The sequence below is a fragment of the Abrus precatorius genome, unplaced genomic scaffold (genome assembly GCF_003935025.1).
Source record: "Abrus precatorius isolate BTA unplaced genomic scaffold, Abrus_2018 Scaffold8, whole genome shotgun sequence".
Lineage (NCBI taxonomy): Eukaryota > Viridiplantae > Streptophyta > Magnoliopsida > Fabales > Fabaceae > Abrus > Abrus precatorius.
The window spans coordinates 22,849,060-22,871,701 of NW_020874428.1; the positions used below are offsets into that span (position 1 = coordinate 22,849,060).

At 31.1% G+C, this 22,642-nt stretch overlaps 4 protein-coding genes and 2 non-coding genes across 9 annotated transcripts in view; 4 read left to right on the plus strand and 2 right to left on the minus strand.

Annotated features, from left to right (window-relative positions):
* LOC113845880 (probable fructokinase-6, chloroplastic) overlaps positions 1-5,063 on the plus strand; it is a 6,857-nt gene extending 1,794 nt beyond the window's left edge. Inside the window, exons 3-8 of one of the 2 annotated variants that reach the window (XM_027473547.1) lie at positions 441-649; positions 2,088-2,300; positions 2,704-2,901; positions 3,042-3,179; positions 3,861-3,977; positions 4,746-5,063. In XM_027473547.1, the coding sequence (XP_027329348.1) occupies positions 441-649; positions 2,088-2,300; positions 2,704-2,901; positions 3,042-3,179; positions 3,861-3,977; positions 4,746-4,880 (1,010 nt within the window). In that variant the 3' untranslated portion in view covers positions 4,881-5,063. The remainder of the gene's footprint in view (positions 1-440; positions 650-2,087; positions 2,301-2,703; positions 2,902-3,041; positions 3,180-3,860; positions 3,978-4,745) is intronic. The other variant, XM_027473548.1, reaches the window with a different exon arrangement.
* Positions 5,064-6,177: 1,114 nt separating this feature from the next.
* On the plus strand, positions 6,178-6,432 carry LOC113848374 (polcalcin Ole e 3). The gene has a single exon (XM_027477852.1). The coding sequence runs from the start codon at positions 6,178-6,180 to the stop codon at positions 6,430-6,432; it is 255 nt and encodes an 84-aa protein (XP_027333653.1).
* Positions 6,433-6,955: 523 nt separating this feature from the next.
* LOC113846037 (probable serine/threonine-protein kinase PBL7) lies at positions 6,956-10,487 on the minus strand. Its single transcript, XM_027473849.1, has 6 exons — positions 9,447-10,487; positions 8,814-9,071; positions 8,552-8,724; positions 8,365-8,444; positions 8,106-8,253; positions 6,956-7,763 (listed from the first exon to the last, which is right to left on the minus strand). The coding sequence occupies exons 1-6, from the start codon at positions 9,967-9,969 to the stop codon at positions 7,404-7,406; spliced, it is 1,542 nt and encodes a 513-aa protein (XP_027329650.1). The 5' UTR covers positions 9,970-10,487; the 3' UTR covers positions 6,956-7,403.
* A 5,356-nt stretch (positions 10,488-15,843) lies between these two features.
* Positions 15,844-15,925, plus strand: TRNAS-AGA. The gene has a single exon. It is a non-coding gene; the product is annotated as a tRNA-Ser (tRNA).
* A 60-nt stretch (positions 15,926-15,985) lies between these two features.
* On the minus strand, positions 15,986-16,059 carry TRNAN-GUU. Its single transcript has one exon. It is a non-coding gene; the product is annotated as a tRNA-Asn (tRNA).
* A 351-nt stretch (positions 16,060-16,410) lies between these two features.
* On the plus strand, positions 16,411-20,895 carry LOC113846998 (double-stranded RNA-binding protein 4-like). Of its 3 annotated transcripts, none has more exons than XM_027475813.1 (5): positions 16,411-16,608; positions 17,045-17,295; positions 18,144-18,354; positions 18,441-18,843; positions 19,904-20,895. In XM_027475813.1, exons 1-5 carry the CDS (start codon positions 16,548-16,550, stop codon positions 19,959-19,961), a joined length of 984 nt encoding a protein of 327 aa, XP_027331614.1. In that variant the 5' UTR covers positions 16,411-16,547; the 3' UTR covers positions 19,962-20,895. The 3 variants fall into 3 exon arrangements, with proteins under 3 accessions (XP_027331614.1, XP_027331615.1, XP_027331613.1); XM_027475814.1 differs by having other exon boundaries at positions 16,423-16,701; positions 19,904-20,456; XM_027475812.1 differs by having other exon boundaries at positions 16,476-16,608; positions 18,441-18,847; positions 19,904-20,271.
* Positions 20,896-22,642: the final 1,747 nt, after the last annotated feature.

Genomic DNA, 22,642 nt, shown 5'->3' on the forward strand with positions numbered 1-22,642 from the left:
TAATCCGAAATCTGGGTTTTTACAAAATCCAGATTTTATGCTTGTTATAAAGATGAGCTAACAACTGTTTACTGTTTTGCTTGAAATTTTGCATTATTTTGGAATATGTTGCAATTAGGGGAGGGTACAGTTTCTATTATCAATTGGAGATTTTTGTTTGTGAGGTTTTAGGTGTTTTTGAATAAAGAACTTGATTAGAAGCTTCTGCAATTAACTTTTATTGCAAGAGAGCCTATGTATTAAATTTAACTATGAAACTTGTTTGAAGTAAGCTGAAAGATGCTTGTAGGAGTCACAAGTTATTTTTATAAGAGTAAATAAGCACAAATAAGCTTGTAAGAGCTCTTTGAAATGTTACCTTAATTTAAAAGATTTCTATCTTTAGTTTAGTTTCACTTAAGATATGAATGTATTTTCACTTCTCAACTTTTCTGTTATAGGAAAGGCATTTCCTGGTGATGGGACACCTGAAACAAAGGAATCACCTCTTGTGGTTTGTTTCGGAGAAATGCTCATTGATTTCGTCCCAACTATCAGTGGCCTTTCTTTGGCTGATGCACCTGCGTTTAAAAAGGCTCCAGGTGGTGCCCCTGCCAATGTTGCAGTAGGCATAGCCCGGTTAGGAGGTTCATCAGCTTTTATTGGAAAGGTTTTATACTAGTAGTTCTCAAGGCTCTTTCTATACTTTTGATAGGTGTAGGAAGCATCATATTATAATCTGAAACTTAGGAGCCAAACTTTGTCCAGAAAAAGGAGCTTGGATTGTTAATTTCATCACATTCGTTTTTGAAATTAGTTTTCATGAAAAAGAACTTATGGTTGATCAAGACTTAACTCCCAATTTAGTCCTTGAAAGGTTTATGATGTTAGATTAGTTCCTCTCTGAAAGATTTGTATCGTTAGTATAGTCCGTCAGCAATGAAATGTGTCAACAGTTAGTCCCTCCGTCAGCTAAGCTTCCTTCAGAAACACCACTAATGGATTCCAATGTGACCCATTGTGTGCTAATATGTTCCATTAAATGCCTTCTGGAAATCCATGTGGCAACACAACCTAAGCATCCTCCACTTAGTGCACATGCTGGCAAAATGACTAATCTGATGAGATGTGAATTCTTAAGGAATTAAAGTAATGGCATGTGAATCTTTGAGTGACAAAAAAAAATGGGGGTTAAGTGCAAAACTCTTTTTTCTACTTACAATACTAATATACAGTGCCAGGGTAGTTGTGGCAGGAATTTTTCTTTGGTGATCTTTGTCGGTTTGGTTAATTTATGGGTGGAGCTACTGTTTAGAGGTAGCTATGGGCAACCTTTTTCATGGTTGGTGGTTTTGGCTTCTCTATTCTCTGTGATGTGCAGGAGGTATGGGTTCTATGGTTGCTTGCTGGGTACTAGGTTGATGTCTGCAATGAAGGAGGTGTTATGTTTGCATTTGCATGAAATATGTAAAATCTCTTGCTTTTGAGGTTAAAGGCTTGCTGTTCTGGTCAGTTGGCTCTCCGTTTGTTGTAGAATGTGTTGGAGTTTTGTTTGTTATAATTAAAGTGGTAACACGTCATCACTTGAATTCCTCGAAGATTCACATGTCATCATGTTAGCCCTCTTGCTAACAACTTTACCGCATAAATGTTTAGGTGGCTTTACTGGATGCTTAGGTGGCATTTAATGGGCCACATATGCACTTAACAAGCCAGGTCAATCTATTAATGATATTTCTAACAGAGGCTGGGAAAAGGACTGACGTGGCAACACATTTCACTGTTATGGGTTTAAACTGATGATACAAATCTTTCAGGGACTAATTTGAGGCTCTGTCATCCATGAATCTTTTGGGGACAAAAATGAGGGTAACTCAATTGATCAAATAATGAACTGGAATTTGGTATTTGATCTTGTGACATTAATGAACCCTTGATATATTCTGTATATGCTCATACATACTCATGACTTAACTCTGCAAGCATAAAATCTGTTGTAACTTGTTAAGTACTAGTTCCGAGATTAAAGAAAGAATGCAAGAAAAGATAGTAATTTATTGATGAGATCTCCCTTAACCAGAGTTTAATGTTTTATGCAACATGAACAGGTTGGTGAGGATGAATTTGGATATATGCTTGCTGATATACTCAAGGAAAATAATGTAAACAATGAAGGCATGCGTTTTGACCCTGGTGCACGAACTGCTTTAGCATTTGTTACATTGAGGAGTGATGGGGAGCGAGAGTTCATGTTTTATCGTAATCCTAGTGCTGATATGCTGCTCCAAGAAGATGAACTCGATTTAGAGTTAATTAAAAAGGTAAAACCAAAGTTGCTATTCATGGTTACCAACTAAAGACAAATGTATGCCATAATCCACTAGAGTTCAATCAAAGCAAAATGAAATCACTATTGACCAAGTTATTCAATATTCTTTCTTTTGCACTTTTCTCAATTAAGTTAACTTTGCTCAATTACTCAAAATCACTTCGTTAACTAGTAATTTTGGGATTTGTTTAAACATTACAACTCATTGTTCAAGGACCTAAACCATCATTTTGATTGCTTACATAGCATTGCTGTTTCTGTAGTTTAAGAACTCCCTTTCAAGTTTCCTTAATATCGGGCAAAACATCAAAATGGTTGCTGAATTTATGTTCCTTTTTATTGTTTCTACTTTGACTCTACTTAATTCATGAATTATTTTTATTTCTTTCTGCCAGGCCAAGATCTTCCATTATGGTTCTATAAGTCTTATTACAGAACCATGCAAATCAGCACATATAGCTGCAGCGAAAGCAGCAAAAGATGCTGGTGTAGTTCTCTCTTATGATCCTAACCTGAGGCTTCCTTTATGGCCTTCAGCGGATAGTGCAAGAGAAGGAATTCTGAGTATATGGGAGATTGCAGATATCATCAAGGTTCATCTCCTATCAATAATGCAGAATATATGCTTTTACCAGTAGACTTTTCTTCCCTTTTTCTATGGTACAGATTACTGGGGAATGTGAATTAGAGAAACAGTACCATCTCTAACATAACCAATCTGATAATTATTCAGATAAGCGAAGAAGAGATTTCTTTTCTCACAAATGGTGAAGACCCATATGATGATGCTGTTGTTCGTAAACTTTTCCATCCAAACCTCAAGCTCCTCCTTGTTACTGAAGGTGCGGAAGGATGCAGGTATTACACCAAGGTAAGCCTTCCAAGAATGCCATTTCCCAAAATTCATTTTATTTCTTTTGTGGGCACCTTTCGGTGTATCTCCAAAGGAATGCCAGTAACAATTAACAATTGAATTGTTTCTGCATAAACTGTACCCTCATAATCATATTCCTGTCAGCTTAATAATTGAAACAGGTTATTTCTAGCAAATACATTATACTTATAGATCATTTTGCAGTGTTGGGTCATAAAATAAAAAAAATCGCACAACTCTTCTATAAACTGGATGAATATTTCCTCTGTATACCAATGAAGGCAAGCCCTTGAAGTATTTTAACTCAGGATCAAGTGTCCTGTAAATAGATTTGGTGTCACTTGAACTAAGGTTCTTGGGAAATTTGGTTTACTTTTTAAAAAATTGGGCTGTTAATGAAAGATATAGGTAATAATCAACCTTGTATAGGTCAAAGGTTAATGTCCTTGTTGCAAGTCTTGTAGATATACATTATTTGAAACTGGAAATAATTGAAAACAATATCAGGGATGTTTTGTTATTACTTGATCCACAGTGATTGACATCCATATCTTCTTTCAGAAATTGATTACAAACTACTAAAAGTCCTATCTATGCTGTAATTACATTTATGCTGCTAGTTATAGTGTATTGTTGATAATTATAATTTAAAACCTGTCCTATCTATCTCTTTTGCAGGAGTTTAGTGGTAGAGTCAAGGGTTTGAAGGTGGATGCTGTTGACACCACTGGTGCTGGTGATGCTTTTGTGGCTGGAATATTATCACAATTAACCGTGGATCTTTCATTACTTCAGGCGAGCAAAAGAATTTGCTTTTGATATTATCCATCATGAAAGTTTGCATCACACAACATTTCTAATCGATTGAATTATTCACCGAAAAAATAAAAACGAATTTATTGCATGTGAATTGAATACTACGATTTTATGCCTGTCACCTAATATAAAACAGAGAAGACTTGAAACAGGCTCAATCAAAATTGCTTTGCAAATGTATCCCCACAAGTGAGGTTTAGTTGTAAATAATTGAGTAATACTTCAAATTAGTCCTTAAAATTATGAACACTAGTTAATAGTGTTTAAAATTAAAAAAATATTTAAAATTACCAAACATATGTCATTTAAAATTATCATAATTTGATAATTTCATGGATTAAAATGATAATTTTAAAACTTCCAAGAACTAAATTGATCAAAGTCCCTAGTTTCAAGGACTACTTTAGTGTACTAGTAGGAAGTAACCTAAGTCTAGCCAAGCCTGCCTGTAATTGGGGAAAATTAATGATGTTTAAGACTACAGTTTACGTTGCAATGTTTCTACCATTTCTGCTTCATTGTTTCACATAATTTATGGATAGAGTAGAAAAATTAGTGTGGATTCATTTATTTCTCTCTTTCAAGCTTGAGTTCAATTTTAAAATATCTCGTTATATTTGCTGTCGTCTGAAAATTTTAGTTTCTTAATTCCCGATGTCTCTGGATTATTTTTAGTCAATTTATATTTCGTCTTTTCTTCATTATATATGTATTCTTAAAAGTTAAGTATATGGTTTGAACTTGCAGAAGGAGGAACAATTGAGAGATTCTCTCAAGTTTGCTAATGCATGTGGTGCATTGACTGTGACAGAGAGAGGTGCAATACCAGCTTTACCCACAAAGGAAGCTGTTCTGAATTGCATGCTTAAGCCCGTATCATAAATTTACACTCCAATCTCTGTAATTATGTGAGGACTGAGGATTTTTTGGGGGAATTTTCTTGGGAACTTAGTGATCTAATGCAATAAATAAGAACCAATTGTTTCCACAATTAAACTAGTAAAGTTAACTCTTGCGATACACGGAATCGTTTCGCTAATTATTAATGTAATTAATACTTTCTTTAAAGGATATAGTTTACTTTTGATACGTTGTTAATATAAAAAATTTTACATTAGAAAATATTATGAATAAGACTTTTTAAAGTAACCTATGAATATAAAAGTTTTATGTTTTTAAAATTATTTGATAACTTGTGCTTAAATTATGTAAAAAAATTATAGTCAGTACACTTCTATTAAGTTTTAAAAACCATGAATTATCTTAAAAAACAAATAATATGAAATAGAAGATGTATATTAATAAGATAATTAAACCCATTAAATGATGGGAAAATATATCATTAGTTGTTATTATAAAACTTTTTTACTCTTTGATGATGCAAAATTCAAAGTGTTTCAATATGACCAACCATAAAGGTTGTTTATACACTAGGCTTAATTGGCGTACCATATAATTCTTCTCTTCTCCCATCCCCCCAAGACCTATGACCTATTATATAGTTTCATATTTCTTTAGTCTTATATTAGTAAATTCATAAGATGAGTTAGAGATGAGTTAGAGATGAGTTAAGTAATTAATAATTATTATATCATTTTTTTAGTAAAAGACACATAAGTTTGTTTATAATTTTTATTGAATGATTTTATTTTAAAAAACAAAATTACATATTTTAAACATAAAAATATGTTTTAAATAAGAAAAAAATATTTATTAAATTATCACAAAAATAATATCAATTATAATTAAAGAAGATTATAAAAATTTCATTATGCTAATTTAGCTTTTGCATTTGTTAAATCTGGTAGGATAAAAGCCAAATCCTCTAAAAGAAGTTATGTGGATGTAGGGGTCTTTTCACATTCTCAAGTAGGAAATTGAGCCAATGGTAAAAACACTTTCAAGTTTCAACCATGACCCTGAAAGATCATGCACCTCCATTCCATTTCCTGAACAAATTTTAGATCATTTTCAACCATAAATAAGTATAGTAATACGGTTGTGCACTATGACCAAATCTTCTTGTTACCAAAGAGGACACCCCGCTATTAAAGGGTGTCCTTACATCATGCTCATCGACCCCTTTAAAAGCCAAGTTCTAAGCCTTTGACAAATCTCCAATTTCAGTGCAACTCCAAAACCAAAAGGAACTCGTTGTCATACACACATTCTATCTGCAATGGCTGATGATCCTCAAGATGTGGCTGACAGAGAGCGCATTTTCAAGAGTTTCGATGCCAACGGCGATGGCCAAATCTCTTCATCAGAGCTTGGAGAAGCACTGAAAACACTTGGATCAGTGACAGCAGAAGAAGTGCAAAGAATGATGGAAGAGATTGACACAGATGGGGATGGCTACATTTCCTATGAGGAGTTCACAGAATTTGCCAGAGCCAACCGTGGCCTAGTGAAGGATGTTGCCAAGATTTTTTAAGTTAACCCACTTTTGTTAATTCAATTTCATTCTTCTTTTGTGCTATGTTTTCAGCATTTGGAAGAGAAAAATAGTTCTTGTGTGTGCATGCTTTCTATATACATATAGATGACAATGAGAGGTTCATTCAATTCATGATGTCAGCCTCTTTTGAACCTTTTTCATTTACATATTAGAACCGCTTTAATAGTTGTATTGATTTGTCCAACGTTTGGTTTCATCTCATACGTGTTCTATCTGACCAATGTAAATGAGATGATATACTTTAAAAGGAAAAAAAAAAAAAATACAATTATAACTGTTAATTCAAAAAATTTAATAACTTCATAATTTATTATACTTGTATATCTGTTGATTTTCTAGTCCATTTTATAACTACACTTAATTATTCTCTAAAATGCGACCCCTTAATTTGGAAGAACTAAATAATATTATAAAAGAAGGTGCTTGACCCTTTTTCTCATCGCAAAGATACGTGACTAACATGTAGAGATGATCTAATCTTAAATGAAACCTGCTTTAAAATACAAAGTTTGTAGTTTTATACGTCATATTTACAAGCGAAGTATTTAGACACGTTACATGGTTTTATATCTATCTTCACCTAATACTCATCCATTCCTTCCATTGTCTTGGTTGTGTGCCATTTCTTTTGCTTAAATCGGTGGAGAGAGAACAAGAACAAGGGTATTCTTTAACTTATATGCTTTAGAGCCAAGAAAAAGAATGCCAAGAACTCAAAAGGATAAACAGACAATAAAGAGTTTTACAACATGAATTGAACATAACCATAAAGAATGAATGAAAATCTATTACACTATACCCCTTTGAGAAAAGGGGAAGGTAAAGGGAAGAAATGTACAAACAAGTAACCTTCCTCTCAGCTCCTATTTCTATCAACAACTTGAAAACGTTCCCATCTAACCCCTAGCACTACAGTGAGAGTCACGTCATGGCAAACAAAAAAAGTCTTAATGGCCATAAAGATAATCACCATCCTCATACTCATACTCAGGAACTCCTAGCATTGCCAAAGCCAAGAAACTATCCATCTCATTATTTGTTTGTTGTAATTGAGGGTAATAATCAATCAAACATCCATTCCCAAGATAACCAGACTTCCTTCTTTTAGATAAAACAGGCTCTATTTCACCTTTCAGTATTGCAAGAATCTCATGCATGCTAGGTCTCCTAGATTCTTCACTTGTAACACAAGCAGCAGCTGCATCAACCATTCGAGCCATTTGCTTTGAGTATCTTAACTTGTACTTGACTTGAGGATCAAGCAACTCTTCAATTGCTCCTTTACCTTTTTTAAGCAAAGGTTTAGCCTGAAAGAGAACGTCATATTTTAAGGTGTCAAAAAGACCATGTCCATTTGATATTGCTGTTCTTATACACAACTACACAATTAAATGCCAGAGGAAATTACCAACAAAGATTTAGTCATAACTGCCAAACGTAACTATTTTACAGCTAGATCAAGCAATTTTACTATAGAATCAGATAAAATGACCAATGTCAATTTATTCTGTTGGTTTCTAATAGGTATAAACAACTAGGCTATTATTATTGTCGTGTTTTATAAGTTAGAAACTGATGGGAAAGTCCAGTGATTCACATCATTGCTTTGTTTTACAATCTCAAGCCATAAAAATTGACCATTAACTTACCCATAAAACCAAGTTTTCCTCTCCTGGAGGCCTTTTTGCTTCAATTGGCTTCCGGCCAGTTAAGAGTTCCAATAAAACAACTCCCAAAGCATAAACATCAGTCTTATCTGATACTTTCCCATGTTGGAAATACTCAGGAGCCAAGTAACTGTTCAAAAAGGGAGGTATAAAACACTTGATTTCAATTAGAATATGAAAACAAATAATGCAAAAGACCAAAAAAATTGCTGGAATCAACATGAAAGGGTTAAGTTCATACCCAAATGTTCCTTTGACAGTTTTGCAAAGGAAAGGAACTGAAGGTGCAGAAGTCCATGTTGCTAATCCAAAATCACATAACTGCAATTTAACAAAAGCCATCAGAATGACTTGTAAGGGCAGCTTATGAATTATGACACAACTTCCACAACACTATTCTACAGCTGACCACAAAGAGAGTATCTTACCTTGGGAATTTTCTTAGAGGAAAGCAGAATGTTTGAAGGCTTAATGTCTCTATGGACAACACATCTTTCAGTTCCATAATGGAGATAAGCCACAGCTTCTGCAATCCCAATTGAAACTTTATACCTCACAGACCATGGAAGTGGTGAACTACCCCTCACACTCTTCTTCCTCCCTATAGAAAATAGCACAGCTACAATCAGTGAAAATCAGCTGTAAACACTATATCAGAGTCAAGGAAAAATAAGAGAAAATGAATACTACCGTGCAAGTGATGCTCTAAGTTGCCCCCTGATACATACTTGTACACCAAAAACAAACCCTGTTCTGAGTCAATACAAAATCCCACAAGGGGAACAATGTTTGGGTTATGAAGAGAACTAGCAATCATCAATTCTCTACAAAACGCCTTGGCGCACTCCTTGTCTTCCTTATCCAACCTTTTAATCGCAACAGCGGTCCTTAAAAGCCCAACTCTTCCTCTGAAAACACAGCTCAAGGCACCTCTCCCCAATACTCTCCCTGCCCATAACAAAAAAACAATGACACAAAGGAATCAAATTTGATTTTTTGTACATTCGAGTAAAAAGCTTTATTACTTATTTGTTCAATAAGCTCTTGTGACACAAACCTTATGCCATAAATTTAATCAAGAAACTTATTAGAATAAGCTAAAATGAGCTTATTTTTATAACTTACACAAAATTTATTGAAATAAGTTAAAAATAACTTATAAAAGTCAGAAGTTATTTTCGTAAACTCAAAAAATCTCTCCATGAACTCTTTCAAACACTCCCTTCATCAATAGAAAAACTATCTCTCTCAGTCTCTCTCTCTCTCTCTCTCTCTCTCTCTCTCTCACACACACACACACACACACACACACACAAAAGTTACCTTCGGAGAAATTGCGAGTGGCTGATAGAATTTCACCATAGTTGAACCTGATCAACGTGTTGACCACAGGAGATATGTTTCTCTCCAGTGACTTTATCCTCCTCCATTTCATCTCCCTGGCTTGAGATTCATATTCCAAATTCACCATCAAAACGGTTGCAGCAGAAGAAGAAGAACTCATGTTGAAGGACTCAACCTCAACCTGAGAACAGAAGCTGAACCTGAAAGATGAGTGAACAGATTGAGGGTCAGCACTTGCCAATTCTGCTCCAGACTCAGCCAGCAACCACGCCTTGTTGTTGTGCTCCAAAGTTGTATTTTTTATACCGTTAAGGTCGTTATTGCCACCACAAGGAACAGCAACAAATGCATAGGTAAAGTCCCAGATCACTTTTCTCAAAAAGGTTCTGAATTTGAGCCTTTTATGGTCAGAAAAGTCATTTACAACTAAAGAGGAAACGTGTGCATTGGAAGCCTCATTGGTGTCAGTACAGTTTCCTTGGGAGAAACAGAAATCCATCATGAAGTTTATCCTAACAACAGCACAGAAAACAAAAGGCAAGAACAAAATAAAAAGGATAAACAAGAAAAGGGTAGAGAAGTTTTTTGCTTGTTGGGTTGGAGAATATTTTCTCAACTGCAGAAAAAAGAAGAGAGAAAGATTGGATTAATATAAGGTTGCATCATATTGAGAAAAGGTGAATAAAAGTTGGGTATCATGGGTGTATTTGGTGAATGGTGATTTTTAGCTATGGGAAAAGATTTTAATATGTAATAAAGAGAGAGGAGAGAGCATGAGTTGATGGTGAGAAATGAGGAAGAAGAGAATCTTGTGCTTTTGAGACAGAAGATGACAGAAAGAAGAACACATAAAGGAACATTTTTCAGCATAATATAGTTGTTAAGTTGGTGGGGGTTCGTGAAAAAACATATATATAAAAATAAAAAGAGGACTAGTGAACATGTAATTATCAGAAGCTTTTGACAGAGAGAAAATTGGCCTCAAATAAGATGTTAAGATTAAAGTATCATGGATAAAATTAATAGCTGTGTTGGAAGATAGAGTTCTGTTTTTTCATCTTCTTGGTTAAATAAGAGAAACTTAAAAAAAGAAGTTTGTGATGTAATAACTTTTAATGCTTACGTAATGTCTAAGCAAATATTCTGAGTTATTTAAAAGGGGTTTGGAACGTCAAGGTAAAATTAAATTTTGAATCTTCTTTTTATTTTTTTACTCTTGCGTTATGGGAAAGAAAATCATGAAAATAATTAAAGCTATTATTGTTATGTATGATTCTCTCATAGCATAAGAAAAAGATGAAAGAAGGATGAAAGATGTTTATCCAGCAAAATCGATGTCAAATATGCGGTTGGCTTTGCTGTCTGGTGACCATACAGCCAATCCCTCCAAATCAATGTTTGTTTCTTACAATTGTCTCGGTTGATTATATACATATATATCCAATTTTTTTAAATGTTAGAATTCTTTGTACGGTTTAAAGTCTAAACAATAGATAAACGTAATAAAAGATAATTTTTTAAAATTGAATAAAATTATTATAAGTGATTAAGTTCTTTTAAAGTATTTATTACAGTTTCATATCAAAAGTTTGAATTGAAAATTATTAATTAAATAGGAACAATTTTATATTAATTAATCTCATTATTTGGTGGTAAAAAATATTTAAATTCATAGAAAAATTCATAGAAAAATTAATTTATTTCATTTAAATGATAAATCTATGCTGTCTCTTTAAATAATAATAAACTAATTATTTTTATTTTTAAATTTTAATTATTTCAAAAATATCTTATACAATAAAAGTTAATAAAGTTATTACTATGTGGCTTTTGGATTTTGATCGAGATTTTGTAATATGTAATAATAACTACATATATAATATATAATATACTGAGGTATAATTAAGTTTTTATATTATTCAATAAATATACGTGTACCTTATTATTAAGAAGTGGTATAACCATTTTATAATTAAGGTTTCGTAATTAGTTCTTTCTGAACCGTTTAGGCAACCCCGTTATACTTCCAGTATAATTGGGTGGGTTATTTTGCAAATTTATCTGGTAAAATTATTTAAAAAAAGTACATAGCAATAATTTTATATATCTATTTCAATTTATTCAAAAATGTTTTTCAATAGCTTTATTAAAGATTTGAACTTAAAAATAAGTCAATTCAAACATATATCAAAATTTAATCATTTTATGGTTTATTGTACATTATAAATATATTTTATCATAACATGTTAGTTTTTTAATAATTTTGTTAATCATTGTTCTAAGAATTATACTTAGGTAATTAAAAATAATTTTTAAAAGGTATATAATATTTAATGTTATAAATACATATTTATTAAGATTTTATCATTAATTTATGGTCCATGGTTAGTAAAACTGATTTTTAATAAAGTAATATAGATTTATTTTATTTTAACTAAAGCATACTTGAAATTCTATTTCTGGTTAAGGGACTAAGTTCATCATGACACGTGGAGTGCAGTTCCGGATCCTAATGGGGCCTACGTATACCTGAAATGGACATGAACCGCACATTGATCTCCAACCATGTTTTTTATTATGTTCATCGATATATCTTCTTGGTAGTTTAAACTAATTTTTTGATAGGTGTGAAAATTATTAAAGAATGTTTAGTATTTTTTTTTATTACATATACGTTTAAGAATTAAATTCGTTTTAACATATTTAAGAAACTCAATTATTCATTAATAGTGTCGGGTCTTTCCAACTTCAATTATTTATTAAAAACATAATTCCTTAATTTTAATGATTGTTGTGGCACATTTTAATTTTTTTAGGTGAAAATTCAACAATTTTTATATTTACATGAACTTCATCCAACCACCTCTTAAACTGATTTACTATGTTAATGGCTTAATGCGTTTGAGTCTAATAAAATAATATATTTTGACTTGTAAATCTATTAACCAGTTAATGACAACTAAGCGAAAAATTAGTTGATGGAATAATTATAGTTTAGCTAAATAAGAGGAATACTAATTATGTAATTGTTATTTTTTTACAAGAGAGAAGTTTTTATTATATCTTTTAATTGATTAACACTGTAAAAAATTATACTTTAACATTGTATAAAAATTAAGTTATACATAAAAATAAATGAAAAATAAGAGCTCACTCAAATAAATAAAATACAAAAATAAATTAAATAAAATTAGATACCGTAAAAAAAAATTTCTAATGCTCAATAAATAAATTAACGTAATATGTAAAATCATAATTTATTATAACTATTAATGACTTTTAAAAAAAGTAAAAAATGAGAGTATTATAGAGTATGAACCGCCCATTGATCTCCAACCACATTAAATGTTTAGAAAGGATTGTGACACAATTTAGATTTTAAAATTAAAAACAAAATTACTGTTATTGGGATTATAAAAAAACCAATCTGTCCATTTCAATACATCACGATGACTAATCTCAAAAATATAGTAAATTATTGGAATAATAAAACAATTAAAATTTTATTTAAATTAAATTAATGTAAATATGTTTTTCAGATGTCAATTAGATGCAAAGTTATGCTGCAATTATTTATTTAGCATTAAAATTTAATATTTTTTATTTTAAGAAATATTTTATGTTTTGTTTCTTACTTTTGTAAACAAATAAAAAATATTACCTTATCTTCATCTTGTTTTCTGTTTTTAAAGAATTATGTATATCTTTAAGTATTTATGTATAAATATTTTTAAAATAGAAAAATAAAACGAAATAAAGCTTTATAACTATTTATAAAAACCAAAAACATTTTCTTTAGTCAAACGCAACTTTATAATTCATGTCTCTTTTAGCTAGAAGATTCCCTATATTTTGTTTTTGTGTAGCTACTCTTCAAACACACGCACGCTCTGTTATTATTGAAGTCCCACATTTTAAGTGGCAGCGGAAATAACTAACGCTTTTTATTTAATTTTTTTAAGTTATTTAATGGATAGATAATAAAAACATCAATTAATTAGGCTAAGAAAATAATTAATAAAGAAACCTATTTATTTATCTTACTATAAACAACTCAAACAATAAAATAAAACATCCATAAAAGAACAAACGAAGATACAAATACAAATACATACATATATATATATATATATATTATTTTATTTTTGTATGTGCTTTTTTATATTAAATTTGGTATGTTTCTGCCAATTATTAAAACGATATACAGGTTTGAAGAAGCATATAATTGTTCCAAAGAAACTGCTAAAGAAACATAAATTTAAAGAAAAGAAAAAAGAAGAAGAAGCTATAAGCAAATGTAGACGCGAGATTAGTTGAGATGATTTTATTTCCGTTCTTATTTTACCTAAAATTTATATATTTTTTTTATTAAATCTCGATCCAATTAGTATTAAAAAATTATTTTTAATTAATAAATTAAAAAACAGATATTTAATATATTAAAAAATATAATTTCTGAATTGCTAACAAATTTTTAAAGACACTAGTCATTATTATTTATCTTAATTTTATTTGAATAAATTTTCAAAATCTTCACTTGGCGGAATGGCAGGACTTCTTTACCGATATATAATGAACATATGAACCTTTCAATATCACCTTCAGATATTGATTCACCAGTCACTAATAAATGCGTTGATGTTGAATAACTAAATTAGTGTTTTCGATAAATATCATTTCAAACCAGTCTTTTCAATAGTATTTTATAAAGGTAATGGGATGCTAATAAATTTCATTTAAATACTGATTAAAATTAAAACAAAAAATTATATAAACAATTTTACTGATATATTAAACTGTATTTTTAAACGTAGTTATTTCTTTATTTTTAATAAAAAATGAATCGGTTTTAATTAATATTAAATAAATTTGCTCGAAGGATCATGTAGTCAATGCTCGGTCCTTATAACGATTAGTATGTAATAAAAAATTAGGAATGCAATTAATGAATTGGTTAGGCATTCTAAAATTAATTTCTGACAAGCTCAATAAAATTGATGCAAAACAAATTTAGAGGCTACATAGGACCCAACGCAGGTGGGGTAACGGAGTGTCGACTCTTAAGAAACTCAATATTAAGTGTTGATATCATGAATTATAAGAAAATGTTTAGTAAATATTTTAATGGACATTTAATTGTTTATATCTTATGCGAGGTCAGCAAAAGTGATAAATAAAACATTAATTAAAGTGTGTGTAAATTAATCAAAATTATAAATCATACTCTCTTCGTTTCTTGTTAATTGTCTTGTTTTAAAAAAAAATAAATTCTTTTTTATGTGTCTCATTAGAATTTTAAAAATATTTTTTTATTATACCCTTATTTTTACATAAATAAAATGGCTAATTAATTTATGCAAATTTCAAAAATTAAAGGAAAGTCTTGATAATATACTCTATTTCTTAATTTTTATAAATAGATTTAATTCTCACACTATCTATTTCTTAATTTTTATAAATAAATTTAATTCTCACACTACTCTATTTCTCAATTTCTATAAATAGATATAGCTAATATTGTCAAAAAGAAAGAGTTAAGAATATTTTGTGAATAGCTAATTTTTTAAAACATTTATTAATACTAATAACTCTAAGTAAGTTATGGAGTATTCAAAATTCAATTTAGAAATAATTTAATAAAAAAATATAAGTGTAAAATAGGAAAGTAAATATCAAAATTTAGTGATTCAAAAATATTAAATGATTTTTTTAATCTATATGTTTTAACCTTAAAAAATAAATAAAAAAGAACAGAGAGAATAATAGTCAACTACCTTTAGCTACGTGAATAAAGAGAGTTTTAAAGATAAGTATGAAAAAATAAAATAATATAATATATTAGACATTTTAAAATTAAAAAATAAGCATTTTTTATTTTAAAATGAATATAATTTTAACATAAAATAGTTTAACTTTAATTTTATGTCTTACAGTTTTAATATTTGTGCTGGGGACTTAACTTTAACATGTATTGTGCATACTTGAAGGAGGAAGGGAATCATCCTTATAATGGTGCAAGTGACTCATAACCAAACTCTAAATGTGCATAACGATGGATGATTGCAATATTTAGTGATGTATATTTTGATTTCATAGTCTTTTATAAGACATGTCAATCTCAAGAGAAGTTAGAATTCGAAATATCTAATTTGAGTTTGACATTATAAAACGAAAAATAAAAATAATAAATTTAATGTGAAACAGTTGGCCTGTAATGTTGACTAAGCCTAGACCATGAAATAGATAAAGAAGATTCTCGAATCATGATTGCATGATATTAATCCAATGCTCTATATACTTTCGAATATTTGGAATTCGACCTATAAATTTTATCTTACTATACTAAAATTAAATAACAAAGACATTATAACACCAAGTGGGCGTGCCGGAGTGGTTATCGGGCATGACTAGAAATCATGTGGGCTCTGCCCGCGCAGGTTCGAATCCTGCCGCTCACGTTTTAAACTTTCCCATCAGTTTTTAAAAAGATAATTCTAAAATGATTAAAACGAGTAAAACGCTAGAAGGAGGGCTTGAACCTCCGACCTTGTGGTTAACAGCCACACGCTCTAACCAACTGAGCTATTCCAGCTTGTTGAGATGTGCGAAACATATTTTATAAAACATATTCTTAATTTGTTATATTTTTATTAATAGATTTTTTATTTTTCTTTATCTCTGTATGTTAAAATTTATAAAATATTATATTTATTATTCTTACTTATTTGATGCCAATTTTAATTAAATAATGCTATTTAAAACACTCTTACTATAAATATAATAATAAAAATATAAAATTTGATACTATAAATAAAATGACCATAAATATTCAAAAGTAATAATAAACAAAAAAATTATATATTATTTGACCAGTCTAAAAATAAGAAATATATTAGTAAATATTATAACAATTCATTTTAAATAAGAATAAAAATAACTTTGACAAGGAGGTAGCACAGCAATATCAGATTCTTGTCCTTTGAATTCCACAAACCATTAGAGCAGTCTAGTTCTTCTTCCTCCTCGGGAGTGGAAAATAAAGCCTAGAGAGAGAAAACTGTCACTCACTCATTTTCCTTGATGGTTTCATCTTCTGAACCACCATCTGGAACTCCCGTTCCTCTTCACCGTTCCGCTACTCGTAAGAGCCGTATTTCTTTTAAGCTTTCACTCTAACTTTTCGCAATTTCCCTCTATTTCGCGATACTTGGATGAGGTTTAAGACTGTGTTTGGGTGAGTTGAGCTTTTGTAATGTTGAATTTGAACAATATCACTTTTTTAAAAAATAATTTGATTAAAAATAAGCTGGAAATGTGTTTCTAAACTTTCATTTAGCATGTTTAACTTAACTTATTTAGGTTCTTCTGGAAAAATTGCTATTGTTATTTTTTGAAAATGCATATACGCTTACTTATGCAAAAAAAGGCTATATTTCTGTACATAATCAACAAAAACACCATATTTAAATTAATTTTCCTAATTACGCTTATTTTATTGGGCACTTTTTAATCTGCTTCAATATTAAACACACAAAATGGTCCCTAATAATGTTATGGTTTGTTCTATTTTCTGGAAGGCTTTATGCACAAAAATAATTTGCAAGGGTTTGCTCAAAGGTCAAACATTGCATTTCCAATATATCAAACTATCAATGAGGGACAACAACATGCTCCAAAGTTTAGGTCAACGGTGTGGGTGGATGGGACGAGTTTCACTTCCCAAACTACTTTTTTCCATAGAAAAGCTGCTGAACAGGAAGCTGCTAGACTTGCTTTGGAGTGCCTTACCGAAAGAAATAGAGAAGAAGGAACCTCTCGCGTCTGTGAGGTATGTTGTGACAAAATTGTTGGTGTTAATTTCTGTAGTTGCAGCTTCAGTTTGATTGACCCATACTTAGTAACTTTGAGTCAATATTTGTTAATAATATGTTCCAAAGTTCTAGAGCTCTGCGACATATTAGGTTTGTTTTATGTTTACTTTGGGTCCAGTTGTAATAAGAAGAATTTGTTTCATTTTTTTTTTGTTTTTTTTTTGCAAATGTCTCTTATCTAAATATCTTTGTCTATCAAGTAAAGAAGGTATTGTCCAGTAAAGTTACTGATATTTTTCTTAACCTGTCATTCTCAGTTAGTGTACAATTTTGTTGAAATGGACCTTGTCCATTTGAATAATTTTTCCGTAAGAAATGAAAATGTGTTTCTGCAAGTTTTTTTTAGTGGATATGTATCGTGTAAAGATAGGGTCTTAGTTGAAAATCATTGTGCAACTAGTCACAGAGGCTTAGTTTTAAGGAAGTAAGGTAACAGTATCAGATACTTCACGTGGTTGCTTTTTTATGCCAGCAGTCCAATTGTGCATGTTTGAGCCAAAAGAAGTATCATATTATCATCACAACAAATAAATTTTGTAAACTATAATTTATATACTTACTTTCTTATCTTACCCTGTTAAAGGTAATCATTCTTAAATGATTAAATCTATGTTTAGCAAAAATATTTTCATATTAAGTGTTGATCACTGATGAAATAACTTGTTGACTTTAAAAAAATAAGTGGATGGTGAAATAACATTGATCTGAATGATGCTTCAATTAGGATTTGTTATTGCTTCATTTTGGCTTGGTCTGGTGTTATCATTCTCTAAAACATTGACTTTTCATTGTCATCGTCTTCCAGATTTCTACATTTTGCAAGGCTCTCTTGAACGAATATGCTTCTAAACTGAATCTAGAAAGACCTACATACAACACTGTTCAGCTAGAAGGGGTGATTCCTGTTTTTAAATCTTCTCTAGTTTTCAATGGTATGAGTTACACTGGTGAGGCAGCTAAAAGCAAAAAGGAGGCTGAGCAGTTAGCTGCTCGTGCTGTTATTCTTTCAATTCTGGGTATCTTTTTGTGTATGCTTTATTGCATATTTTTAATAAATTTTTGGTACCAATGTGCTTGCCCACTAAACGAGTATTTAATGCAGGTAATTCTGGTTCAGGAACAAAGCTCATTGAGATGATTAAGTCAAAATCTAAACTTTATGACATGTTCAAAGGAAAGGGTTTGCAAGATATTCATGCTAGTGCTGTGTCATCCGCAGCAACTATAAGAAATACCCCTGTTGAACTGGGTAATAAAGATATGGGTGTTGCAGGTTCTGTGGCCAATTATGATAATGAAACTAAAGTTGAATTTCCTGAGTCTTCTAGGACGCTTTCCACGTGTCACGAGTTTCAGATGCCAAAACAAGGATCAGCTCCTGGAACCTCCAACTCTGCAGATGTGTTCCTGCAATCAGGTTCAGCACATTCTACTGATGACAATTCAAGTCTGAAAAATCGGAAAAAGAACAAGAAGGCTAATAAGAAGCCACGGTTGGAATCGAGGTATGTTTCTTATAATATATGTTATGTTTCTCTCAATGTTATCAATGGTGGATGTCGGGTTTGAGTCACACTCAAACTATGAGTTACTCTGATGCAGATTAGGCTGGTTCCCTATTGATAGGAGATCCATTTCTAGATATTATGTTCTTATTAGTGGTAATTTGATTTTCTGGAAAAGTAAGAAACAAAGTGTAGTTGCTCGATCTAGTGTAAAAGCAAAATATGAAACCATGGCCTAAGCTACATGCAAACTTATTTAGTTGAAACAATTGCTCAAAGAACTGATATTTGGAGAGGTTATGAAAATGACACTCATTTGCTACAATTAGATAGCTTTGCATATTGCTTTAAATCCAGTATTTTATCTTATGAAAGAACAAAACATATCAAGATAAATTGTCATTTTATTAGAGAGAAAATCTTATTTAGAGACATCAATGCTAGTTTTGTCAATTTGAATGATCAACTGGTAGATGTCTTCACCATTTATGAGAGGTTCTCATATTAGTTATATATATAACAAACTCAATGCATTATGATCTATGCAAATCCCTTTTTCTTTTGTCGTGTCCATATCTGTGACTTTCCCTGCAAACAATTTTTTTTTTTCATTATTTAATCTACGTGTTGTCTGACTGCATTTTCCACACTCCATATGGATCTTGAAGCTTTGTCTGTAGCCAATATCCAGTGATATTAACTGCATTGTGTATTAAGTAAATGAGAGTGGATATATAAGTAATGATAAGTAATAATTCCTACATACTTCTCATTCTAAAGAAAAGTTATTCATCTTGCAATCCGTTGAGATCGTCCTAGTTTCATCAGACAAGTGCACTATTTGCATACTGAAGCTTGTGTCTAGGTAAAAGAACTTTGTGTTTGTACTTTGTATTATGTAGTGAGGGAGGATATATAATGCTTGTTTTAGTGGCTTTATAATGGAATGGGATTTAAGCTAGATATGTGCACGTTCTTGTTTGTGTGGAAGACAAAGCTAGGTTTTTTCATGTGGATTTGTCTTTTGATTAGTTGGATGTTCTGTTGTGAGAATTTGCAGGTTACTAGTTGCTGCATTTCCCTTGAACCAAGACCCTTCTTGTTCAGTGGCGCAGTAAAAATGTGGAAATGATGGAATTCTGGTATATGTCGTAAAATCAACGAATCCTTGTTTGTGGATAAAAGGTCGAAGTTCAAAAGAAAAAGAAATGATGGAATTCTTGTATATTTCGTAAAATCTTTTGATTAGAAGACCCTTCTTGTTCAGTGGCTTTTGTTTTTCATTTATTAAGCCTATGCCTTGTATATTTTGGGTTGGGTTTCAAGCTTCTGTTGAAAATGCACTGATTTACTCCCCAGGAGCCCAGCTGGCACCGCATTCTGACCATGTCTTCTACTTCTATCTGTTATGTGGGTTTACCCATCACCGACACTACTTTTGTTTGTGTCAATGGTGACAGGTGGCGAGCAGGTGACGGTGACTCATTTTGGTTTTTGGTTTCTGCTAACATGATTATTTACAAGTAGTTCCTAAATTCCTAATAATGTCACGGGTACTGCATTGTATGGTTGAGGAGGAGAGGAGATATAAATAAATTTATTATTATATATTTCTCATTTTCAAATACTTCTATTTTTGAAGGAGAGATAAAGTTAAGGGAGGAGTTATTTTTGTTCATTTCCCTTCTAAAATATTGAACTAAATTAGAAGTTATAAAAATCTCTTCTTTCTCAATTTTTTTTAACTAAACACTGTACATCCATGTTATGATATTGCTCATGGTTCAGGAAGACTGGAATTAAAAGAATTGAGACTGAAAATTATAAGAATTGGACGAGAGTTGAATAAATAAAACTCATACAGGCATAATGAATAATATTTCTTAGTGTTTGATTGCTTTTTCATCTTTACTAATGAAGTTTGAAAGTGCAATTAGTTTGAAAGACTGAAAGTTTATTATGCTATTTTTTTTTCGTCTCCTTGGCTTACTGATAAGCCATGGCCATAAGTCAAAATGTAGGGTTTCGTGAAATAAAAATATCATGTACGTTATTGAAATATTGATAGCGTAAACTGTTTCTTGTTGCAGACGCCATGGGATTATTAGTAGGCTACTTGTGTTATATCAGTAATCTTTGGTATCCAATAAGATAATGTAGAAAGGTGAAGTTCAGAGATAGACCAATGGAAAGGGAAAGAGAACTAACAAAATTTGGGACAATTAATAGATAGCAAGTTTCTTTAAATATGCTGGCAAAGATTTAAATGGGAAAAATACTAAACGGTACGAACTTTCTGTTACAAAATGGTGAAGGGGTGATTTTCAGTTGATTTCACCATTATTTTCATCTTTAACATATTATTTTCATCCATTTTCATTTTGTCGTGATGGTTTTGTTCCATTTAGCAAAGTTGTTTTAGTCGGTTAAGAGTTTAAAAGGGTTATTAATTTTAAATTAAACTAATATTATCTTATATTTTTACTTGCTCACTTTAAAGATAAGTTTCCTAGATTTGACTCATCTAAGGTGAGGAGATGTGTAAAGTGAAAAAGTAAGCATACATCTACCATTGATTTGAATTTAAACATTTATTATATATAATTAACTTTTAATCTAAGGTAAATTTATACATCTTTTCACTTTAGAGGAGTGAAATCCTAGTTCTCCACATATATAAGTGAGCAACCTAATATCCACATTATGAAAGATGTAAACATCGTTTTTTAGTTTTGGGTGAATGACATCGCTATTTGCCAAGTACCAATGTAGTATACGGGCTGGCACTGGCAGCCTGGTCCTTGGGTACATCACACTGCCAATTACAACTCAAGATTAGTTGACCAAAAAAAAAAAAAAACTGAACATTATTGCTTTTGACAAAAAAATAACAACACTCAAGATAACAGCTCATACTGCTCACTACTATGAATCGTGTAAATACCTTACTGTTAGTTGTTACTTATTGGAGACAAGCCCGAAACCAAGATATTTGAGCACATTCCATCTTAGACACAACGTCAACAATTAGTATATGTAGTATTATATGCATTGAATATTTGAGAGAGAGATGAGCTAGAAACATTTCATTATTTAGTGTTAACCTGTATTTAAGTGTAATATTATATTACTTAAACTAGCCAGGTGTATTCAATAAACAATGGCAATCTAGATGAGAACACTAATTGGCAAATTCTGAAGATGTTTACATAATGTTCTTGTGGATTTAGAAGATAGGGAAAATTCTGATTTGCTCCCTGATTAAGACTTTCCAAGTTCATGGTAACAAGGACACAATTAGACAGTCTGCATGAGACAAGGAAAAGGAATTGCTCATTTTCAATGCCAGCTTTGGTTTTTCCCCCCCTTGCCCCGAAATTTGCTTGTCTTTAGAACTAAACATGTGAATGATGATCTTCTTTGTGTCTATAAAAGATATACTTAACTGTCTTTATGAGTAGCCAGAAGAAGTTCTGCACAAAAAAGAAAGATAACCTTAAAAATGAACATGTCATGAAGGAAAAGAAAAACTGAGTTGATTTCAGGAATTCCTTTTGGTTTTAAAAATTCAGTCTGATGGAATCTGTTCAAGAGAATGTTGACTTTTTTCCTTTGCCAACAGCTAATGGTAACTGAATTATTTATGCTTAAAGATATCAGTGATGCTATTGTTCGGACTAACATACATTTGTTTATGTCACTCTTTTTTTAACAAGTTGAAGTATGCTATATGTTTATAATATTTTTGGTCCAAGTCACAAATTGCAGTTAGTATATGCATTCTGTAACACGGTGGTCT

What these genes read in the sequence shown, in the direction of transcription:
- LOC113848374 (XM_027477852.1), top strand. Translation starts at nt 6,178, where the DNA reads ATGGCTGATGATCCTCAAGATGTGGCTGACAGAGAGCGCATTTTCAAG.
- LOC113846037 (XM_027473849.1), bottom strand. Translation starts at nt 9,969, where the DNA reads ATGATGGATTTCTGTTTCTCCCAAGGAAACTGTACTGACACCAATGAG. An exon ending in CTTAGAGCATCACTTGCACG is followed by an intron (nt 8,725 to 8,813) that starts GTAGTATTCATT and finishes TATTTTCTATAG; the next exon opens with GGAGGAAGAAGAGTGTGAGG. An exon ending in ACTGTCAAAGGAACATTTGG is followed by an intron (nt 8,254 to 8,364) that starts GTATGAACTTAA and finishes CTTTTTGAACAG; the next exon opens with TTACTTGGCTCCTGAGTATT.
- LOC113846998 (XM_027475812.1), top strand. Translation starts at nt 16,548, where the DNA reads ATGGTTTCATCTTCTGAACCACCATCTGGAACTCCCGTTCCTCTTCAC. An exon ending in TCTTCACCGTTCCGCTACTC is followed by an intron (nt 16,609 to 17,044) that starts GTAAGAGCCGTA and finishes ATTTTCTGGAAG; the next exon opens with GCTTTATGCACAAAAATAAT. An exon ending in GAACCTCTCGCGTCTGTGAG is followed by an intron (nt 17,296 to 18,143) that starts GTATGTTGTGAC and finishes ATCGTCTTCCAG; the next exon opens with ATTTCTACATTTTGCAAGGC.